General features: G+C 42.0%; 1 protein-coding gene across 2 annotated transcripts in view; it reads left to right on the top strand.

The window, feature by feature from the left end:
• Positions 1-16,923, top strand: part of DCHS2 (dachsous cadherin-related 2) — a 299,819-nt gene that overhangs the window by 172,954 nt on the left and 109,942 nt on the right. For both annotated transcript variants that reach the window (XM_024126701.2, XM_024126700.2), the window contains exons 4-7: positions 8,932-9,168; positions 10,176-11,192; positions 13,518-13,705; positions 15,019-15,118. In XM_024126701.2, coding sequence (XP_023982469.1) covers positions 8,932-9,168; positions 10,176-11,192; positions 13,518-13,705; positions 15,019-15,118 — 1,542 coding nt within the window. The remainder of the gene's footprint in view (positions 1-8,931; positions 9,169-10,175; positions 11,193-13,517; positions 13,706-15,018; positions 15,119-16,923) is intronic.

Raw genomic sequence — 16,923 nt, 5'->3', positions numbered from 1 at the left:
CGTGTCCCCTGCATCGGCAGGCAGACTCTCAACCACTGCGCCACCAGGGAAACCCCAGAAATGTTGATTTTTAAAGAAGGGAATGAGATAATGTTAATGTTTAGTGGTACCAGATTAAAATAGCCGGATGGATCTTCTCCGTAATAAAGATGCTCTTGCCAATGGAACAGAACTGTGCAGGCCTGCTGACTCACAGTGCTCTGCATTACTCGGCTGTTCACTGGGGGGGAAATACCTGAAGGCTGTTCCCACTTCTGTTTTACAGCCTGGGCCTGAATTTGTGTGCCTAACATTTACCTCTCTTTTGCCTACTTTTTCTGGACTGGTCGTCAACCCTCTGGGTTAGAACATTTAAAAAGATACATTTCAGATACAATCAAGTGTGTAAGCCATAGACTCTCACTGTCTCAGGTCTCATTAAGGTGACTTTGCATTTGTCTTCCCTGAAACAGAAATTCTAAGAGTAAACTCCATGTGTTGATCACATGATATGACCACAGGGAGTGCAGGCCTTCAGAAGAGAACTTGGGAGAATCTAGAGTCTTTGGGGAGCTTGAGCTGAACCTCACAGGAGGGCTCACATTTCAATAAGCAAGCAGGGGAAGAACGATAGTGATTCAGGAGAAGTGAAGAATATAAATGAAGATGTGGAGAGGGAGATTAGTAAGCATTTGTAACAAGAAATAAAAATGGAAGTTAGGGCTGAGTCACTAAGGTATATAATCCTATGCAGGATTATTGATTTTTCTACTGAACTTTACCCACCTTGTCAGAAGTATAAAGGTTTCTAAATTGGAGATAAAAGTGTTGATAATTTGGAGAGAGCCGCTGTGGATTTGTGGGTTCCCCCCAGGTGGGGTGCCTGCACTTCACCAGTCAGAGAACTGAGTATTAACCCCTGCGGTTCGGGGCTAACAGACTCAAGTTTGTCTCTCACCTGAAAAATCTAGAGCAGGAATGATGGACGGTGGAAGAAAGGAGGGGTTTCTAGGGTGAAGACAAACTGTTCCTGGAGTTTGTGGGGCCCGTGGTCCTCTGTGGTGGAGACAGCTGGTGTGGAGCTGTTTTAGGTCCTGCCCACTAAGGCCAGAGGGAGAGGTCTGAGCGTTGTTAGCTTTTCAGGAGGCAAGGAAGCAGTAAGTGAACAGTCTGAAGAGGGATATGGTTACGTCTGTTAAGGTAGCCTCAGATTAGAAGATGGAAGCTTTCTCCAAAAAAGCCACAAAAGCACTGGTGAAAGAAGGTGGTTTCTAAACAACTGCCCAGGCGGAAGAGCACTGACGCTACATCACTGCGATGGTGCCTGTCCAGTGAGAATGTTCCCATTCCTCTCCCATTTCTTCCTTTCCCCCCGGGTGCAACGAGATGGTTCAGAAACTCATATTAGCAATATGAGGAGGAGGAGGAAGAGAGCTAGGTGAGGAGAGAGAGAAGCAGCCAACGACTTCTGACCCTACCGCATGTGCTCCACCTGACCTTTTTTTTTTTTTGCCTTAAATTATACCTATTTATTTATTTATTTTTAATTTTATTGGAGTCGAGTTGCTTTACAATCATGTGTTAGTTTCAGGTGTACAGCATAGTGATTCAGTCATACATACATATATTCCTTCTTTTTCAGATTCTTTTCCCCACCTGAACTTTAACTCAAGTTTACACTTTGATTCTTCTAAAGCCATTTATATTCTAGTTATTAAATTGGGACTGTTTTGTGACTTAAAGTCACAGAAAGAACTTTAATTGGTTGCTAGTGATTGTGGAGGTGATAGGAGCTTCCTGAATTTTCACGTAGGGGCAGGAGAAGAACAGGTGGCCATACAAAATAAATCAAAATAGGAGAAAAGAAAAAAAATGCTCTATGATTGTATCCCATGAATTGTGTTTTGTTATCTTACTTATTACACATATTTATGACAGCACGAGATGATGGTGTCTGAGGTGGAGAGATGGGCTACAGAATGATCCAAAGCTACACTGAGTGGGGTTGGTTTATGAAAGAATGTAGAAGCATGACAAAGAAGTTTAAACTTGTCTGTTACAGGAAATAAGGAATGATATGAGGGTTTTGAGCACCAGTGTGTCATGGTGACATTTAAGGAAAATTACCCTGGGAGTAGTATGTTAGGTGGATTAAAAGACTAGAAAATTTGAACAGGGAATATATATATATTAATTAACAGAAAATATATAACAATGTACTTTTATTACTATAACCAGGGGTAAAGTAAGGAAATTTGTACTAAGGAGATAGAGAGGAAGGAACTAATCTGAGAATATTTTAAGAGGAAAATGATATAGGAATGGTGACTAGTTTGATTTATTAATGAAAGAGAATGAGTCACACATAATTCCTTAATTTTAACTAAATGATCAATGATCCAACTGATGTCAAATTGACAAATATCCCAGGGGACGTGCCACCTAGAAAGAGGCACAGAACTTAATTCAGCTGAGAGGACACGGGGAGATACTAGGACAAAGTAACCATTGAAGTCACAAAACATGTGAATATTTTGATGGAAATAATATACAGCAGTGGTCTTCAAACTTTAGAGCACATAAGAATTACTGATAGAGATCGTTAGAAAGTCAATTCCAGCATTCTTCCCCACTTCTATAATCTTTCTAGAAATCAGAATGTCTAGGTAAGAGCCTGAAAAATCTTTGTTTTTACAAGTGGCCAACGGGATTTTGATGCACGTGGTCCAGGGACACCCTTTGAGATCCTTCAGAGTCTGGACGAAGAGCCTAGTACTTAACCAGAAAAATGCTTAGAAGTCTGAGCAGTAGGAAGGACTGTGGTTGAAATCCAAGGAATGGTTAGGAAAGGCAAAAAGAAGACTATAACATAACCAGAGGAGAGTCTAAGAGCAAGGGGCTGTCATGGATCAGATAGACTGAAGGAGGCGAGGCACATGAGGATGGAGGCAACATGCAGTCTCCCATCTTTCACTCACATCCTGCCCGTATCTGTTTGTTTGGGTTGTGTCTCATAAATAACATATGGTTGGGTAATTTCTGTCTTTTAACTAGAGTATTTTGTCCATTCTGAAGTGTTTCCCAGTCCAAATCTGCCGTTGGTACTGAGTCTCACTCATGTTAACATATTTCCTCATGTGTTGTGTGATTTTCTACTGTGGGCTTGGATCTTTATTTGAGACAATTTTTTTTTTTTTTTTTTTTTGCGGTACACGGGCCTCTCACTGTTGTGGCCTCTCCCGTTGCGGAGCACAGGCTCCGGACGCGCAGGCTCAGCGGCCATGGCTCACGGGCCCAGCCGCTCCGCGGCATGTGAGATCTTCCCGGACTGGGGCACGAACCCGCGTCCCCTGCATCGGCAGGGGGACTCTCAACCACTGCGCCACCAGGGAAGCCCTAAATGAGACAATTCTTGAACCCCGGGGATGAAGATGGGTTCCTCTGGAAAGCGTTTGTGCTTCTATTGCCCAAGTGCTCTAGGGAGGTACCAGTCTACACTGTTTTAAACTAAATTCTTGACTTGAAAAATTTCACATCATCCTATACTGTGAATATAGGCTACAAACTAGTGTGAAGTTTGGCTTATGTTTAAGAATTCTCAAAGGAAATTTTGACCCCTCTGTTCAGCACCAGGTTTCAAGTCATACATTTTCACTGGGGAGGCAGGGGTTTATTTCTATCCTCCTCTTACACTGACAGTTTTGTGGATCTAATTTTATTGGTGGAAGTCCTGCAAGACTCTCCCTCTCCAACCTGCTCCCATCCCCAAGGACCCTGGTCTTGTCTTCTGCCCCCAGAGTTCCACAAAGTCATTAAAAGAAAAGTTCAAGAACACTAGGGTTTGGTAAATACACTGAAGGCCAAAGCCAAATTCAGTATGCTGCATATGCTCTGGGTTCCTGACGTCACTTAATTTTTTACCTTCTTTACTGTCAATTTTTTAAATGTATTTAAGAGGTTATATTTTTATTTTTTTGCAGCACTTGCTTTCAGGGGGAGGGTTGGTCATTGTATTTAGTATCAGAAAACAGTTGTTCCCTTTAGTAATTCTTTCAGTGATAGTTTGTAAGAAGTAAATTATCTATCTGTCTTGGTCTTATTTTATGCTTGTGACAGTTAATTTTATGTGTCAACTTAGCTAGGCTATGGTATCTAAGTTTTGGTCAAACACCAGTCTAGATATTGCTGTAAAGGTGTTTTTTAGATATGATTAACATGTAACTCAGTAGTATTTGGGCAAAGCAAATAATCTTCCATAATGTGAGTGGGCCTTGTCTGATCAATTGAAGGTCTTAAGAGAAAAGACTGATGTCCTCCCAGGAAGAAGTAATTCTTCCTCTAGACTGCTTTCCAACTCAAGACTGTGACATTGACTCCTGTAGAAATTTCTAGCCTTCCAGCCAGCCCTACAAATTCCAGACTGGCCGACCCCCACATGAGCCAATTCCTCAAAATAAATCTCTCTCTCTTCTCTCTTTCCCTGTCTCCCCCTGTCTCTTTCCTTATCTCTCTCCCCCTCTTTCCCTGTCTATCTTCTCTCCCCCCACCTCTGTCTCTGTCTCTTTCTCTATCTATCTATTTCAACTATTCGTTTTTGCTTCTGTGGAGAACCCTGACTGATCCAACATTCCTCCTGTAAAATAGCTTATCTGGGGCTTCCCTGGTGGCTCAGTGGTTAAGAATCCGCCTGCCAGTGCAGGTGACACAAGTTCGAGCCCTGGTCCGGGAAGATCCCACATGCCGCGGAGCAACTAAGCCCATGTGCCACAACTACTGAGCTCGCGCACCTAGAGCCCATGCTCTGCAACAAGAGAAGACACCACAATGAGAAGCTCACACACCGCAACGAAGAGTAGCCCCCGCTCACTGCAACTAGAGAAAGCCCATGCCCAGCAACGGAGACCCAGTGTGGCCAAAAATAAATAAATAAATATTTTTAAAAATAGATTATCTGAGTAGAAAATTCTAGGTAGGCAGTTGTTTTCTTTTGTAACTTTCACAATATTACTTCATTAACTTCTGACCTCTGTTGTTGCCATTGAGAAGTCTGTTGTCAAAGAATTGTTCCTTTATAGGTTCTCAGTTTTTCTTCTCTTGTTGCTGCTCTAAGATTTTATCTTTGTCTCTCTTTATTCACAAACGTCACTGATGTATCTAATTATCAGCTTCTCATTTTCCTGTATATGAGAATGCATTCCCCTCAGAAGTACCACCATCAGCTGCACTGGTCTTGCAGTCCCCCTTGGGTGGTAAGCACCACGCTCACTGTGCCTTCTCAAAGGTGATCTGAGGGTAGATTTCTAGGTTTTGAACATGAACAATTTACTGTTAGATAAATATTGCCAAAGTGCCTTTTGGACAGTGTACATCCATACCACATCCTTTATTAACCCTGCATAATATCACTTAAAAGTTTTAGCAAACATTAGAGGTGAAAACAAGAGGTAGTTGTTTTTATTTTGCATTTGTTATTTTTAATGAGTTTGAGCATTATCATATTTATTCATACTTTAGTCTTTCTTATCTGAGTTATCTGCCCTTATCCACTGCTACTCTAACTTTTGGCTTACCTGTATTTTTTCATCTTAGTTACAGAACTCTTCAGTTATTATGTGTACTAAATTGTTGTTTATATATTTTCAAAATGTTGTCTTTTGATTTTATTTATAAACCATGGAGTAAACTAATGAATAAGTGAATGAATGATAAGAAAGACAAAAACCATTAAAGTACAATGTGGTAAATGTATGATAGGCACATGTACTCAGGCCACTGTGGAATCCTGGAAGAGTGGTCTCTGAAAGAGAGTGGAAGGTAAGAGAAGGTCACCTGCGCCAGGTGAAAGTTGAGCTGTGCTTTAAAACATGAGTAGAAATCATTGTCAGAGAAGATGAAGAAGTTATTCCAGGAAGGGGATGCAGCAATCCAAAGAGAAGAGCAAGATCTATTCTGGAAATTAGAAAGAGTTGACTGTGCCAAGAGCAAAATGTCCTGTACGGAGAGAATGGTGAGATGGGGCCACAGAGATGCAAAAGCGCTAATTGAGTGCCTTGGTTATTACGATAAAGCATTTGAACTTCCCCTGAAAACTGGGGGAAGCACTGATAGGCCGAGATTTGGATTTTAGGAAGACTATCCTACTACAAGTATGAAAAATGGTTTAGAAGGAGTCAGTCTGAAGGCAGGAAGACCAGCTTGTGGTCTAGTTGAGGCAGGCATTAATCTTTTCATTGTCATAATCATCAAGAGTGGAAAATAAAACTCTTAAAAAAATCTCAATAATTAAAATTGAGTTAACTGTAGAAGACTCTGTACCCCGGGAGTGGGGGGTAATTGGGGTAGAGAAACTTTTCATTTTCTTCTGTAGACAGACACTTTTGCATTATTTGAGTTTTATTTTTTAATCAAGCCAAAACTTTGATAAGAAAGAATTTTGAAGCTAATCAATAATGGAAGGGAAAGACCTGACTTAGAAATTAGTGTGATGAGTATTGATTGCTTTGGTGGACCAGCAAATCAGTGTGAACCCCAATTTTAAAAGTGCTAAAAGTGGGTGTGATAATACTTGGTTACATTAGTATTTTATAAGTATTCCAATAAAGAGTGTTTATACTCTTCTTCGTTATAGTCAGATTGTTATCTGGAACCATGTGTTCCTGGATCAACTTGGAGAATGTTCAGGAGAAAGGAACTGCAAGAGAAATGACATAAAATCATGTCAGATAAGAAAATGGGGATGCTATGCCTGGAGCAGGTCTGATGAGATATTTGGCTTTGGTTATTGATGATGTGTTTGCCAAGGAGAAATAAGACAGATTCACTAAATTTCTAATGGAAATAGGAACAAGGAATTGGAGTTATAAGAGGGCAGATTTGGGCTTCCCTGCTGGCGCAGTGGATAAGAGTCCGCCTGCCAATGCAGGGGACACGGGTTCGAGCCCTTGTCCGGGAAGATCCCACATGCCACGGAGCAACTAAGCCCGTGCACCACAACTGCTGAGCCTGCGCTCTGGAGCCCGCGAGCCACAACTGCTGGGCTCACGTGCCACAACTACTGAAGCCCGTGTGCCTAGACCCCGTGCTCCACAACAAGAGAAGCCCCGCAGTGAGAAGCCCGCACACCACAATGAAGAGTAGCCCCCGCCCGCCGCAACTAGAGAAAGCCCATGCGCAGCAACAAAGACCCAGTGCAGCCAAAAATAAATAAATAAAATAAATAAATTTATTTAAAAGAAATAAAAATAAGAGGGCAGATTTGATTTAAAAAAAGAAGGAAATCGAATGGGTGTCACCTTTTTTATGCCTAGAAAACTGATAATTCTGATGTTTTTGCCAGCTTCTCATAAACTGGCAAAACTGCAGTAGTCCTTCATTTAACTAATACTTATGGCCAATTGTGTTGTGATAGATTCCATACAGTTCAGCCACATTTATTTGTATGTAAATTCATTTAAAAGTTTGTGTGTTTTTCTTTTTTGTTAACTACAACTAACATTTTCATTTCTTAAGCTGGTTATCTGTTTTCATGTTTTCACACTAACACACCAATGGGTGGCGTTAGCCATATTAAATGATTGGTTTTCTCAGCATTACTGGATCTCTCCCTAACTTCTCCATTAGGACCTTCTCCTCTCACAAACACTCTGTGTATAAGCCTAACTTATCCCCATGGTTTTAACATTTTTGAAGTTTTCCTACCCACAGCCATTAATTTTATACCCTCTCATCAATAAAAAAAATGGAGTTCCTTGAAAAAAAGTGCTGCACTCCATGGTCTTGTTCAGGGCAAATGGCAAATACCCCAGAAGATAAAACTTTAGTTTCATCTGTAGATTTAGGGTCCTGGTGCCTGGGTAGATTGTGATCACCCAACAACCCTGCATTAGCTTAGACTACATTGGATTACGGGGTATACTCTGCTAGTCCATCATCCTGGGCTGCTGATATGGTAGGAAGGCCTAACAAAGGCAACAAACAGTTTTTGTTTTTCTGGTGAATTGATATACTTCCAAGATGTCTAATATTTAAGCTCTAGGAAATATTGCTTACTTGACAGAATTTGGACCATCATTTTGCAAATATGCTCAAGTTCTTTGATTGGAAAATAGATGTATCAAGGTTCTCCAGAGAAATGGGACCAACAGGAGATATATAAATATAAAGACATATAAAGATAAATATAAAGAGATTTATTGTAAGGAATTAGTCCTGTGATTATGGAGATTAACAGGCCCCAAGATCTGCAGGTGAGTTGGTAAACTCAAGACCCAGAGAACCAATGGTGTAGCTCCAGGTTGAAGGCTGGCATTCTCAAGACTCAGGAGGAGCCAAGATGTTTCAGTTCAATTCCAAAGGAAGGGAAAAAACCAATGTCCTAAGTCTAAGACAGTCTGGCAGGAGGACTCTCTCTTACCTGGAGGAGGACCAGCCCTTTTGTTCTAGTCAGGCCTTCAACTGATTGGATGAGGCCCACCCACAGCAGGGAGGCCAATATGCTTGACTCAGTCTACCCATTTGGGTTAATCTCACCCAAGAACACCCTCACAGAAACATGCAGCATAATGTTTCACTGAATATTTGGGCACGCCATGGTCCAGTCAAGTGGACACATAAAATTAACCATCACAGGGCTTCCCTGGTGGCGCAGTGGTTGAGGGTCCACCTGCCGATGCAGGGGACGCGGGTTCGTGCCCCAGTCCGGGAAGATCCCACGTGCCGCGGAGCGGCTGGGCCCGTGAGCCATGGCCACTGATCCTGCGCGTCCGGAGCCTGTGCTCCGCAGCAGGAGAGGCCACAGCAGTGAGAGGCCCGCGTACCGCAAAAAAAAAAAAAAAAAAAAAAAAAAAAAAAAAATTAACGATCACAGTAGCATTAACAGATCAGGTGTTACTATTGCTCATCAGTATTTATTGCATGTTATCTGGTTTTTAATTCTCTCCTTCCCCTACCCAGGGATTATTTACTTAACATCAACTCTTAGTCATTTGGAATCCACCACACTTTTGCTGATGGTCTGTGCTCGAGATGGTGGTGGGCTCACATCTGTCACTAATGCTGAAGTCACCATACACATTCTTCAGACAACTCTGGCACCCACTGAATTTGAAAGGCCTCAGTATACTTTCTCAGTTTATGAAGATGTGCCTGAAGACAGTCCTGTGGGAACAGTGAAAGCAAAAGAGTCCTTGAGTAAGTACTTACTTCTTATGCTGCATTGAAATCCATTACTGGAACATTTTCTTAGGTTGTACAGTCTTGAATAAATCTTTCCTTTTCTCCATGCAAGAATTGAGACCATACAATCTATGGCTTGCTCTTTGTTCTTTCAACATTATTTTTATCCTACTTTTTTTTTCTAATCACAAAAGTAATAGGTACTTTTAACCCACTCTTCAAAGTGTTCACACACACACACACACACACACACACACACACACACTTCCAAAAATGTTTTAATGAAAATACATCCAACTATCTTTGTTGTTCTACAATGACCATTTTTCCCCACTTTGTATATTGTGGACAGTTTCCCAAGTAACTGGATATCATTCCGTCTCATTAAAATAAAAAGTTGCATAGTATTTATTTAAACATTTCCCTTTTGCTGTCAATTTGAATCATTTATAATGATTTTTGCTAGTCCAAATAATACTCAAGCAAATATCCTTATATGACTTGTACAGATTTCTCTGTGAGAAAAATTCTTAGAAGTGAATTACTTGTCCAAAGATCTTGTCATGCTCTGTAACCCTAACCCATCTCCTCTCCTTCCCTTAAATTTTAGGGAGGGTATTTGCCTTTTATCGGTAGATATCATAGAGAAACACCAGTGTAAACTTGACTTTGCTTCCTCAAATATATAAAACACACTGTAAAACAGGCATCCACATTATTTTCTGAATACCTTTCCCTTTTACTTAATACAAGAAGAGGGAAGGAAGATGGTGAAACCCGTGGCTTGCTCCTTGTCCATTGCACATTACTTTTGTCCACTAACACATCTGAAACCATGTGTCCACTTATCAACAGGCTTTGGCGCGCCGAGGAAGATGTGAGACATTGCATCGTATTCTCTGTGGATGTGATATACATTAATGCTTTCCGTTCTCAGTGTTTCCAGTAGGTGCATTCTTTTGGCATAAAGTGATTGCTTTCTCTTTTCATTTTGTTCTTTCTTTTTTATTTTTCCTTTTCAGATTCCTCAGAGCCAATTCTTTATAGGATCTCCTCTGGTGATCTGGACGGAAAGTTCTTTATTCACCCATGGCTGGGCACCATTCGAACCCAGAAGCCTCTGGATCACGAAACGCAGCCCATGGTTGTGCTCACCATCCAGGCACAGCTCGGCAGCTCCCCTGCCTGCAGCAGCACAGAGGTCAACATAACCGTCATCGATGTCAATGACAACCATCCAGTGTTTCCCAAAGCCTCCGATGGGGTTACGATATCCCAGAGCACAATGACTGGCACAGCCTTGTACCACGCCCGTGCAACAGACAAAGACAGCGGGCCCAACGGGGTCATCAGCTATGCCATTGCCAGTCAGAGCCCGAGCATCTTCTCCGTTGACTCGGGGCTTGGTGTGGTGTACCTCAACGAGAGCCTGGCAGGCGCTGGGCCCCAGGAGTGCACGCTAACCCTCATGGCCCAGGATCTCGGCGTTCCTCCTCGGGCATCCCTGTTAGTGCTGACGGTCATTATTGAAAAACAAGAACAAAACCCGTCGTTAACTTTTGAGCATTTGGTCTATCAAGCGGAAGTTAGTGAGTCCCTGTCACTGATGACCCCAGTCCTGAAAATCCAGGCCTGCCAGCTTGGCCCGCAGCACACACCCGCTCAGCTCCTGTACTCGCTGGAGTCTGGCACAGACTCGGCTGCGTTTGGCATCCATCCTTACACGGGTTGGATTTATTTGCGGCGACAGCTCGACTATGAATCCACACAAACGTATAATTTTAGAGTGTTTGCCTGGATCCCGGAGGACAGAATGTCACAAAATGTGAGCACTTCAGTAATTGTTCATGTCCTGGATGAGAATGACAATTCCCCTACCTTCTTGCATGATGTCTTGTTTCTGAAAGTCAAGGAGAGTCCTGTTCCCCAAGGGGTAATAGGCAAAATTACAGCAATTGACAGAGACTCGGGAAGGAATGGACAGCTGTCATATTTCCTTTTGTCTGATGGAAAATTCTTCAAGATGAATCCTAATACAGGTAGCATTTTGTAGCTTGCACTTATTCCTTTAAAATTGGAATTGACAAAACTCAAATCTTTTAGCAAACATATAGTTAAAATTACAGTTTTTAGTAAATATCTTACTTGGTTATAGTATTGTGATTTTTAAAGTGAAGTCAAAATTGAACAGAATTTTCCCTTAAATGTTTCATATTTCTCTTGCCTCACACCCACATACTGTCCGTATATGGTTCTTATTTTGAATTAGAGGTACACTCAGAACTGGACTAGATAAATTCTTGTGTAAAGTCTAATTCCACCCCGCCACCCAACCACTCTTTTTCATTTGTAGATGTCTTTAAAATTTTTCAAATAATATTTTATAAAATATAAATGTCATCGGTGAAAAACTAGAGAATAATCCACTTTTTAAGATTTTAAGTTAAGATTTCAAAGTCACTCTTTTGATATATTTCTCCATTCTCATTTTGATGAGGGAAACATAGGGAAAGGGCAGATATTTACATTGAGGTTTTTTTCATGTCTTAATTAGTTAAGTTAAATATACAAATGTTATTATATTGTATACATTTACAAGGTCTTTAATTCCTGCAACTACCTACAAATGAACTATGTTTAATACTGCAACCATGTAGTTGGAGAAACTGAAACCTCGGGTAGCTCAAGTAACATGCCCAAGGTCACGGAGCTAGAAAGAAGTGAGAAGGTCACCACTTTGTACAATTCCAGGAGGCACCATTCATGTTGTGGCCTTTGTACGTGTTGCCCCTTGCTCTATAGTGGGACAGAATTTGAATTCAATTCTAATTACCTTCAAAGTGCCTGTCGTGTGGATTAGGAAAAGGTGCCCCTTCCTCCAGCAGATGGAGCTTTACACCAGGGCACAAGGCCTGCCGAGATTGCAAGCTGGATCTCGGCTCCCATTCAGTCCTGAGCTGGGCCCCGCAGCAAGGCACAAACTGCACCGGCTGCACAGGATGGTCCGGCTTGCTCTTTACTTCCCCGTGCTTGATAGTTCTCTAGGTTTTCTACTGCACTTGGTAATTTATTTTTTTCGAAGGAAGTTGAAATATACATTCGGTTCCCCCATGATCTTCTCTCTCCCACAGTTAGTCCAGATTCAGAAAACCAGGTGTCCATTCCTAGAATTGCTGTACGGCTAGCAGCAAGAAGCTTCACCTTGGGACTCAGTTTCCTTACCTTGAAAAAAGGAGAGAATTGCCGCCATGCTCCGTGTCCCGCTCTGGGTGTGTGTGGCGGGGCGGGGGGTGTAGAGTTTAAGTGTTATGAAGGGGCTTGGAAGGCTACATACTCGTAAGTTGTTCCTGTTCACTGGGGCTGGGGACAGTGGGGCAGCGCGGAGGTTGACGACATCCTCCAGTGCGTGGCACTCATGCGCAGCACGCAGGCAAGCCCTCCACGTCCGGGGCTCTGAGCAGCCTCAGGTAGTGACCCTAAACCTCACTCCCACGGAACCCTACGTGGAACCCCCACGCCCAGCCCCGGCTGAGCCTCCTAGTCTTTCCGAGCAGCTGCTACATGTCAGTTAGAGTTGGTGCAGCAAATAGAAATCTGTTTGCCATTCAGGATTTAGGGTTTTCCTAGAATTGCATTTTGGAACTTTTTTTTTTTTTTTTTTGCGGTACGCGGGCCTCTCACTGTTGTGGCCTCTCACTGTTGTGGCCTCTCCCGTTGCGGAGCACAGGCTCCGGACGTGCAGGCTCAGCGGCCACGGCTCACGGGCGCAGCCGCTCGGCGGCATGTGGGATCCTCCCAGACCGGGGCACGAACCCGGTTCCCCTGCATCGGCAGGCGGACGCGCAACCACTGCGCCACCAGGGAAGCCCCTACAAAGTCCTTTTAAATTTGTGATTGTGTTAGTGTTTGATAGCCCTAGGAGGTAGGGTCAGAGAGGTCTTTCTGCTCCTGAGGTGAAGAAACTGGCGCCCAAACCAGACCTTGTGATGTCAGAGCTGAGGTGCTTTCTGTATATAAAGTATGAAGGGAGACAAGCTGTAACTTTAAATCTTCTAAATTATTATTAAATTACCACAGAGTATTTTATCATTTGTTGTGATGAATTCATTCTTTAGTTCGAATGGTTGATGGTAGATAATTTGAAATACAAAGAATGACAAATTGAAGGTGGCAGAAGAAACTTCAGAAAATTCTTTCAACAGCAGAGCTAGATTACTAAAGCATGTGGTCTTGGAAGTTGTGCTTTTAGAGCTTTATATCTGATTTTCCTTTCTGGGAATTGGTCTGGGATTTAATTGGTGGTTCATAATGCCACAATTCTAGTACAAGCGTCAGCCTCTTTCATCCTGCTCTGTGTTCCTCAGGCGAACTTATCAGTTGGGTGGCCTTAGATCATGAGCAACGGGTGCACCATCAGGTGACTGTCTTAGTGACCGACCACGGCTCCCCTCCTCGAAACACCACCGTGCTGGGGTATGTCTTAGTTACTGACATCAATGATAACAGGCCGTATTTCCCACAGTGCCTCCCTGGGAAGGAATTACACATCAAGGTATGTGGAGCCAAGTAGCCATGCAACGTTTGTAGTGTTCTTAGTCACTTGTTTTGAGCACCATCTTGTGGTAAAAAGCATGAATTTATCCAGTCAGTCTTGTGTGGAAATGAATACATTTCTAGAGTTAGAATTGTCCACATGTCAAAAAAACACACAACTAAAGCAAGAAAAGAAAATGCTTATATGTGCTATTTGGGATCACACATTCAGTGGTTTTATGATAATGTAGTTCTGTCTGTTGTATGCAAACATCATGGTACTTCATTATCAGTATTGCTCAGACATGGCTTGTTTTTTTTTTCAGTAATTTGCATGCCTTTCTTTGTCTACAGCTCCTTGTGGGCAATTGAAACACATCTCTAAGATGGTTAGTTGAAGATAGGAGAACAATCTGTAGCTCTAAAGTGGAGGGACGTGCAACCAGAGATTGTAACATTCGATCTCTGCAGGCACATGCGGAAACTTCTCATTATATTTACGTGATCTTATCTTTTTCATTTCCATGTTTTTGTATGTTTTATAAAGTACATAATAAGTTAGCATATTAGTTCATGTACATAATTAATAAATGTATCTTGGAGGTACTCATACTTTTTTTAAATGAAAGGGTTATATGAATAAAACATTGGGAAGCTATTGCTCTGAAACAATTGGACATTCAAATTGAGATCAGGTATGCATATTGAAAACCTCGAGATAGGTATTGAGGAAGTTAATAACTTTAAACTCATCTTCCAAAATCATATTTAAAGAAAATTCTACCAATGCAGAACTTTATGATACTATCCTTATGATTTTTATTAATATAACATTTTATGTATCATGGCTTAATTAGGCAGTAAGACCCTAAACTTGGAGTTCAATTCCGCATGTACATTTCAGTATTTCAGGAAAGTTTCTGTTAATTAATAAGGTATGTTTCCTGAAATAATAGCTTATGTTTATCTTTAGTGTATTTTGGATCTTTTAAAAGAAAGTGATGAGTAAGAAGATGCCAGAATTCTTAAAATGCATCAAAAATCTAAGATTTTTTAAGTCAATTTTATTTCCTTTTTTTCTCAAAATTAGATTAAATGCTGCAGATAATTTGTTCAAATTGAGCAAAACATTTAAATTTGTAATATGGATTTTTTTTCATGGTGTTACACCCATATAACTTTTATAAGGTAAACATTTGCATTTTGTGTGGATTTAAAAGTAGTTTAAAAAAATAATGCTTAGTAGTAATGTGTTCTGTAACTTAAAGATTCATTGATATTTCTTTTTAAAATTTCACTGACTAATTTGTAAGTCATTTGTCTTAATGACAGGTTCTGGAAGGTCAACCAGTAAATATGTTGGTTACAACTGTGTTTGCCAAGGATCTTGATGAAGGAAACAATGCAGAAATTATATATTCAGTATCTTCAGGTAAAAGTTACTATTCATAAAAGATTAAGAGATTTTAGAATTTGCTCTTTTGTCTACCAACCATCTGCCTCCTTCTGGGAAAATAGTTAACACTGAAAATAGCACCATACTGCAAAGAAAATACATTTGTTATTTTCTAGAATCACCTTTAAAAAAAAATTAAAAAATTTAATGGGGGCTTCGGTTGGATCCCAGGGAGAGGACTGGGACTGGCGGCGTGAACACAGCCTGAAGGGGGATAGTGCGCCACAGCTAGCCGGGAGGGATTCCGGGAAAAAGTCTGGAGCAGCCGAAGAGACAAGAGACTTTTTCTTCCCTCTTTGCTTCCTGGTGCGCGAGGAGAGGGGATTAAGAGCGCAACTTAAAAGAGCTCCAGACACGGGCGCGAGCCGCGGCTATCAGCACAGACACCAGAGACGGGCATGAGATGCTAAGGCTGCTGCTGCCGCCACCAAGAAGCCTGTGTGCGAGCACAGGTCACAGCCCACACCTCCCCTCCCGGGAGCCTGTGCAGCCCGCCACTGCTGGGGTCCCGTGATCCAGGGACAACTTCCCTGGGAGAGCGCACTGCGCGCCTCAGGCTGGTGCAACGTCACGCCGGCCTCTGCCGCTGCAGGCTCACCCCACATCCGTACCCCTCCCTCCCCCCAGCCTGAGTGAGCCAGAGCCCCCGAATCAGGGGGCTTAGCTCCTTTAACTCCGTCCTGTGTGAGCAAAGATCAGACGCCCTCAGGCGACCTACACGCAGAGGCGGGTCCAAATCCAAAGCTGAACCCCGGGAGCTGAGAAGAAGAAGAGAAAGGGAAATCTCTCCCAACAGCCTCAGGAGCAGCGGATTAAATCTCCGCAATCAACTTGATGTACCCTGCATCTGTGGAATACCTGAATAGACAAGGAATCATCCCAAGTTGAGGAGGTGGATTTTGGGAGCAATGATATATATATATTTTTTCCTTTTTTCTCTTTTTGTGAGTGTGTATGTGTATGCTTCTGTGTGTGATTTTGTCTGTATAGCTTTGCTTTTACCATCTGTCCTAGGGTTCTGTCTTTCCTGTTTTTTTAATAAAATTTTTTTTTCTTAATTATTTTTTATTTTAATAATGTTATTTTATTTTACTTTAATTTATTTTCTTTTATTTTATCTTCTTCTTTCTTTCTTTTTGTTCTCCCTGTTATTCTGAGCCCTGTGGAGGACAGGCTATTGGTGCTCCAACCAGGCATCTGGGCAGTGCCACTGAAGTGGGAGACTCAAGTTCAGGACACTGGTCCACAAGAGACCTCCCATCTCGAAGTAATATCAAACGGTGAAAATCTCCCATAGATCTCCATCTCAACACCAAGACTGAGCTCCACTCAACGACCAGCAATCTACAGTCAGGACACCCTATGCCAAATAACTAGCAAGACAGGAACACAACCCCATCCATTGCCACAGAGGCTGCCTAAAATCATAATAAAGCCACAGACACCCCAAAACACATCACTAGACGTAGACCTGCCCACCAGAAAGACAAGATCCAGCCTCATCCACCAGAACACGGACACTAGTCCCCTCCATCGGGAAGCCTACACAACCCACTGAACCAACCTTAGCCACTGGGGACAGACAGCAAAAACAACGGAAACTATGAACCTGCAGCCTGCGAAAAGGAGACCACAAACACAGTAAGTTAAGAAAAATGAGAAGACAGAGAAACACACAGCAGATGAAGGAGCAATGTAAAAACCCACCAGACCAAACAAATGAAGAGGAAATAGGCAGTCTACCTGAAAAAGAATTCAGAATAATGATAGTAAAGATGATC

The sequence above is a fragment of the Physeter macrocephalus genome, chromosome 7, assembly GCF_002837175.3.
Source record: "Physeter macrocephalus isolate SW-GA chromosome 7, ASM283717v5, whole genome shotgun sequence".
Lineage (NCBI taxonomy): Eukaryota > Metazoa > Chordata > Mammalia > Artiodactyla > Physeteridae > Physeter > Physeter macrocephalus.
This window is presented reverse-complemented; position numbering and strand designations above follow the sequence as displayed.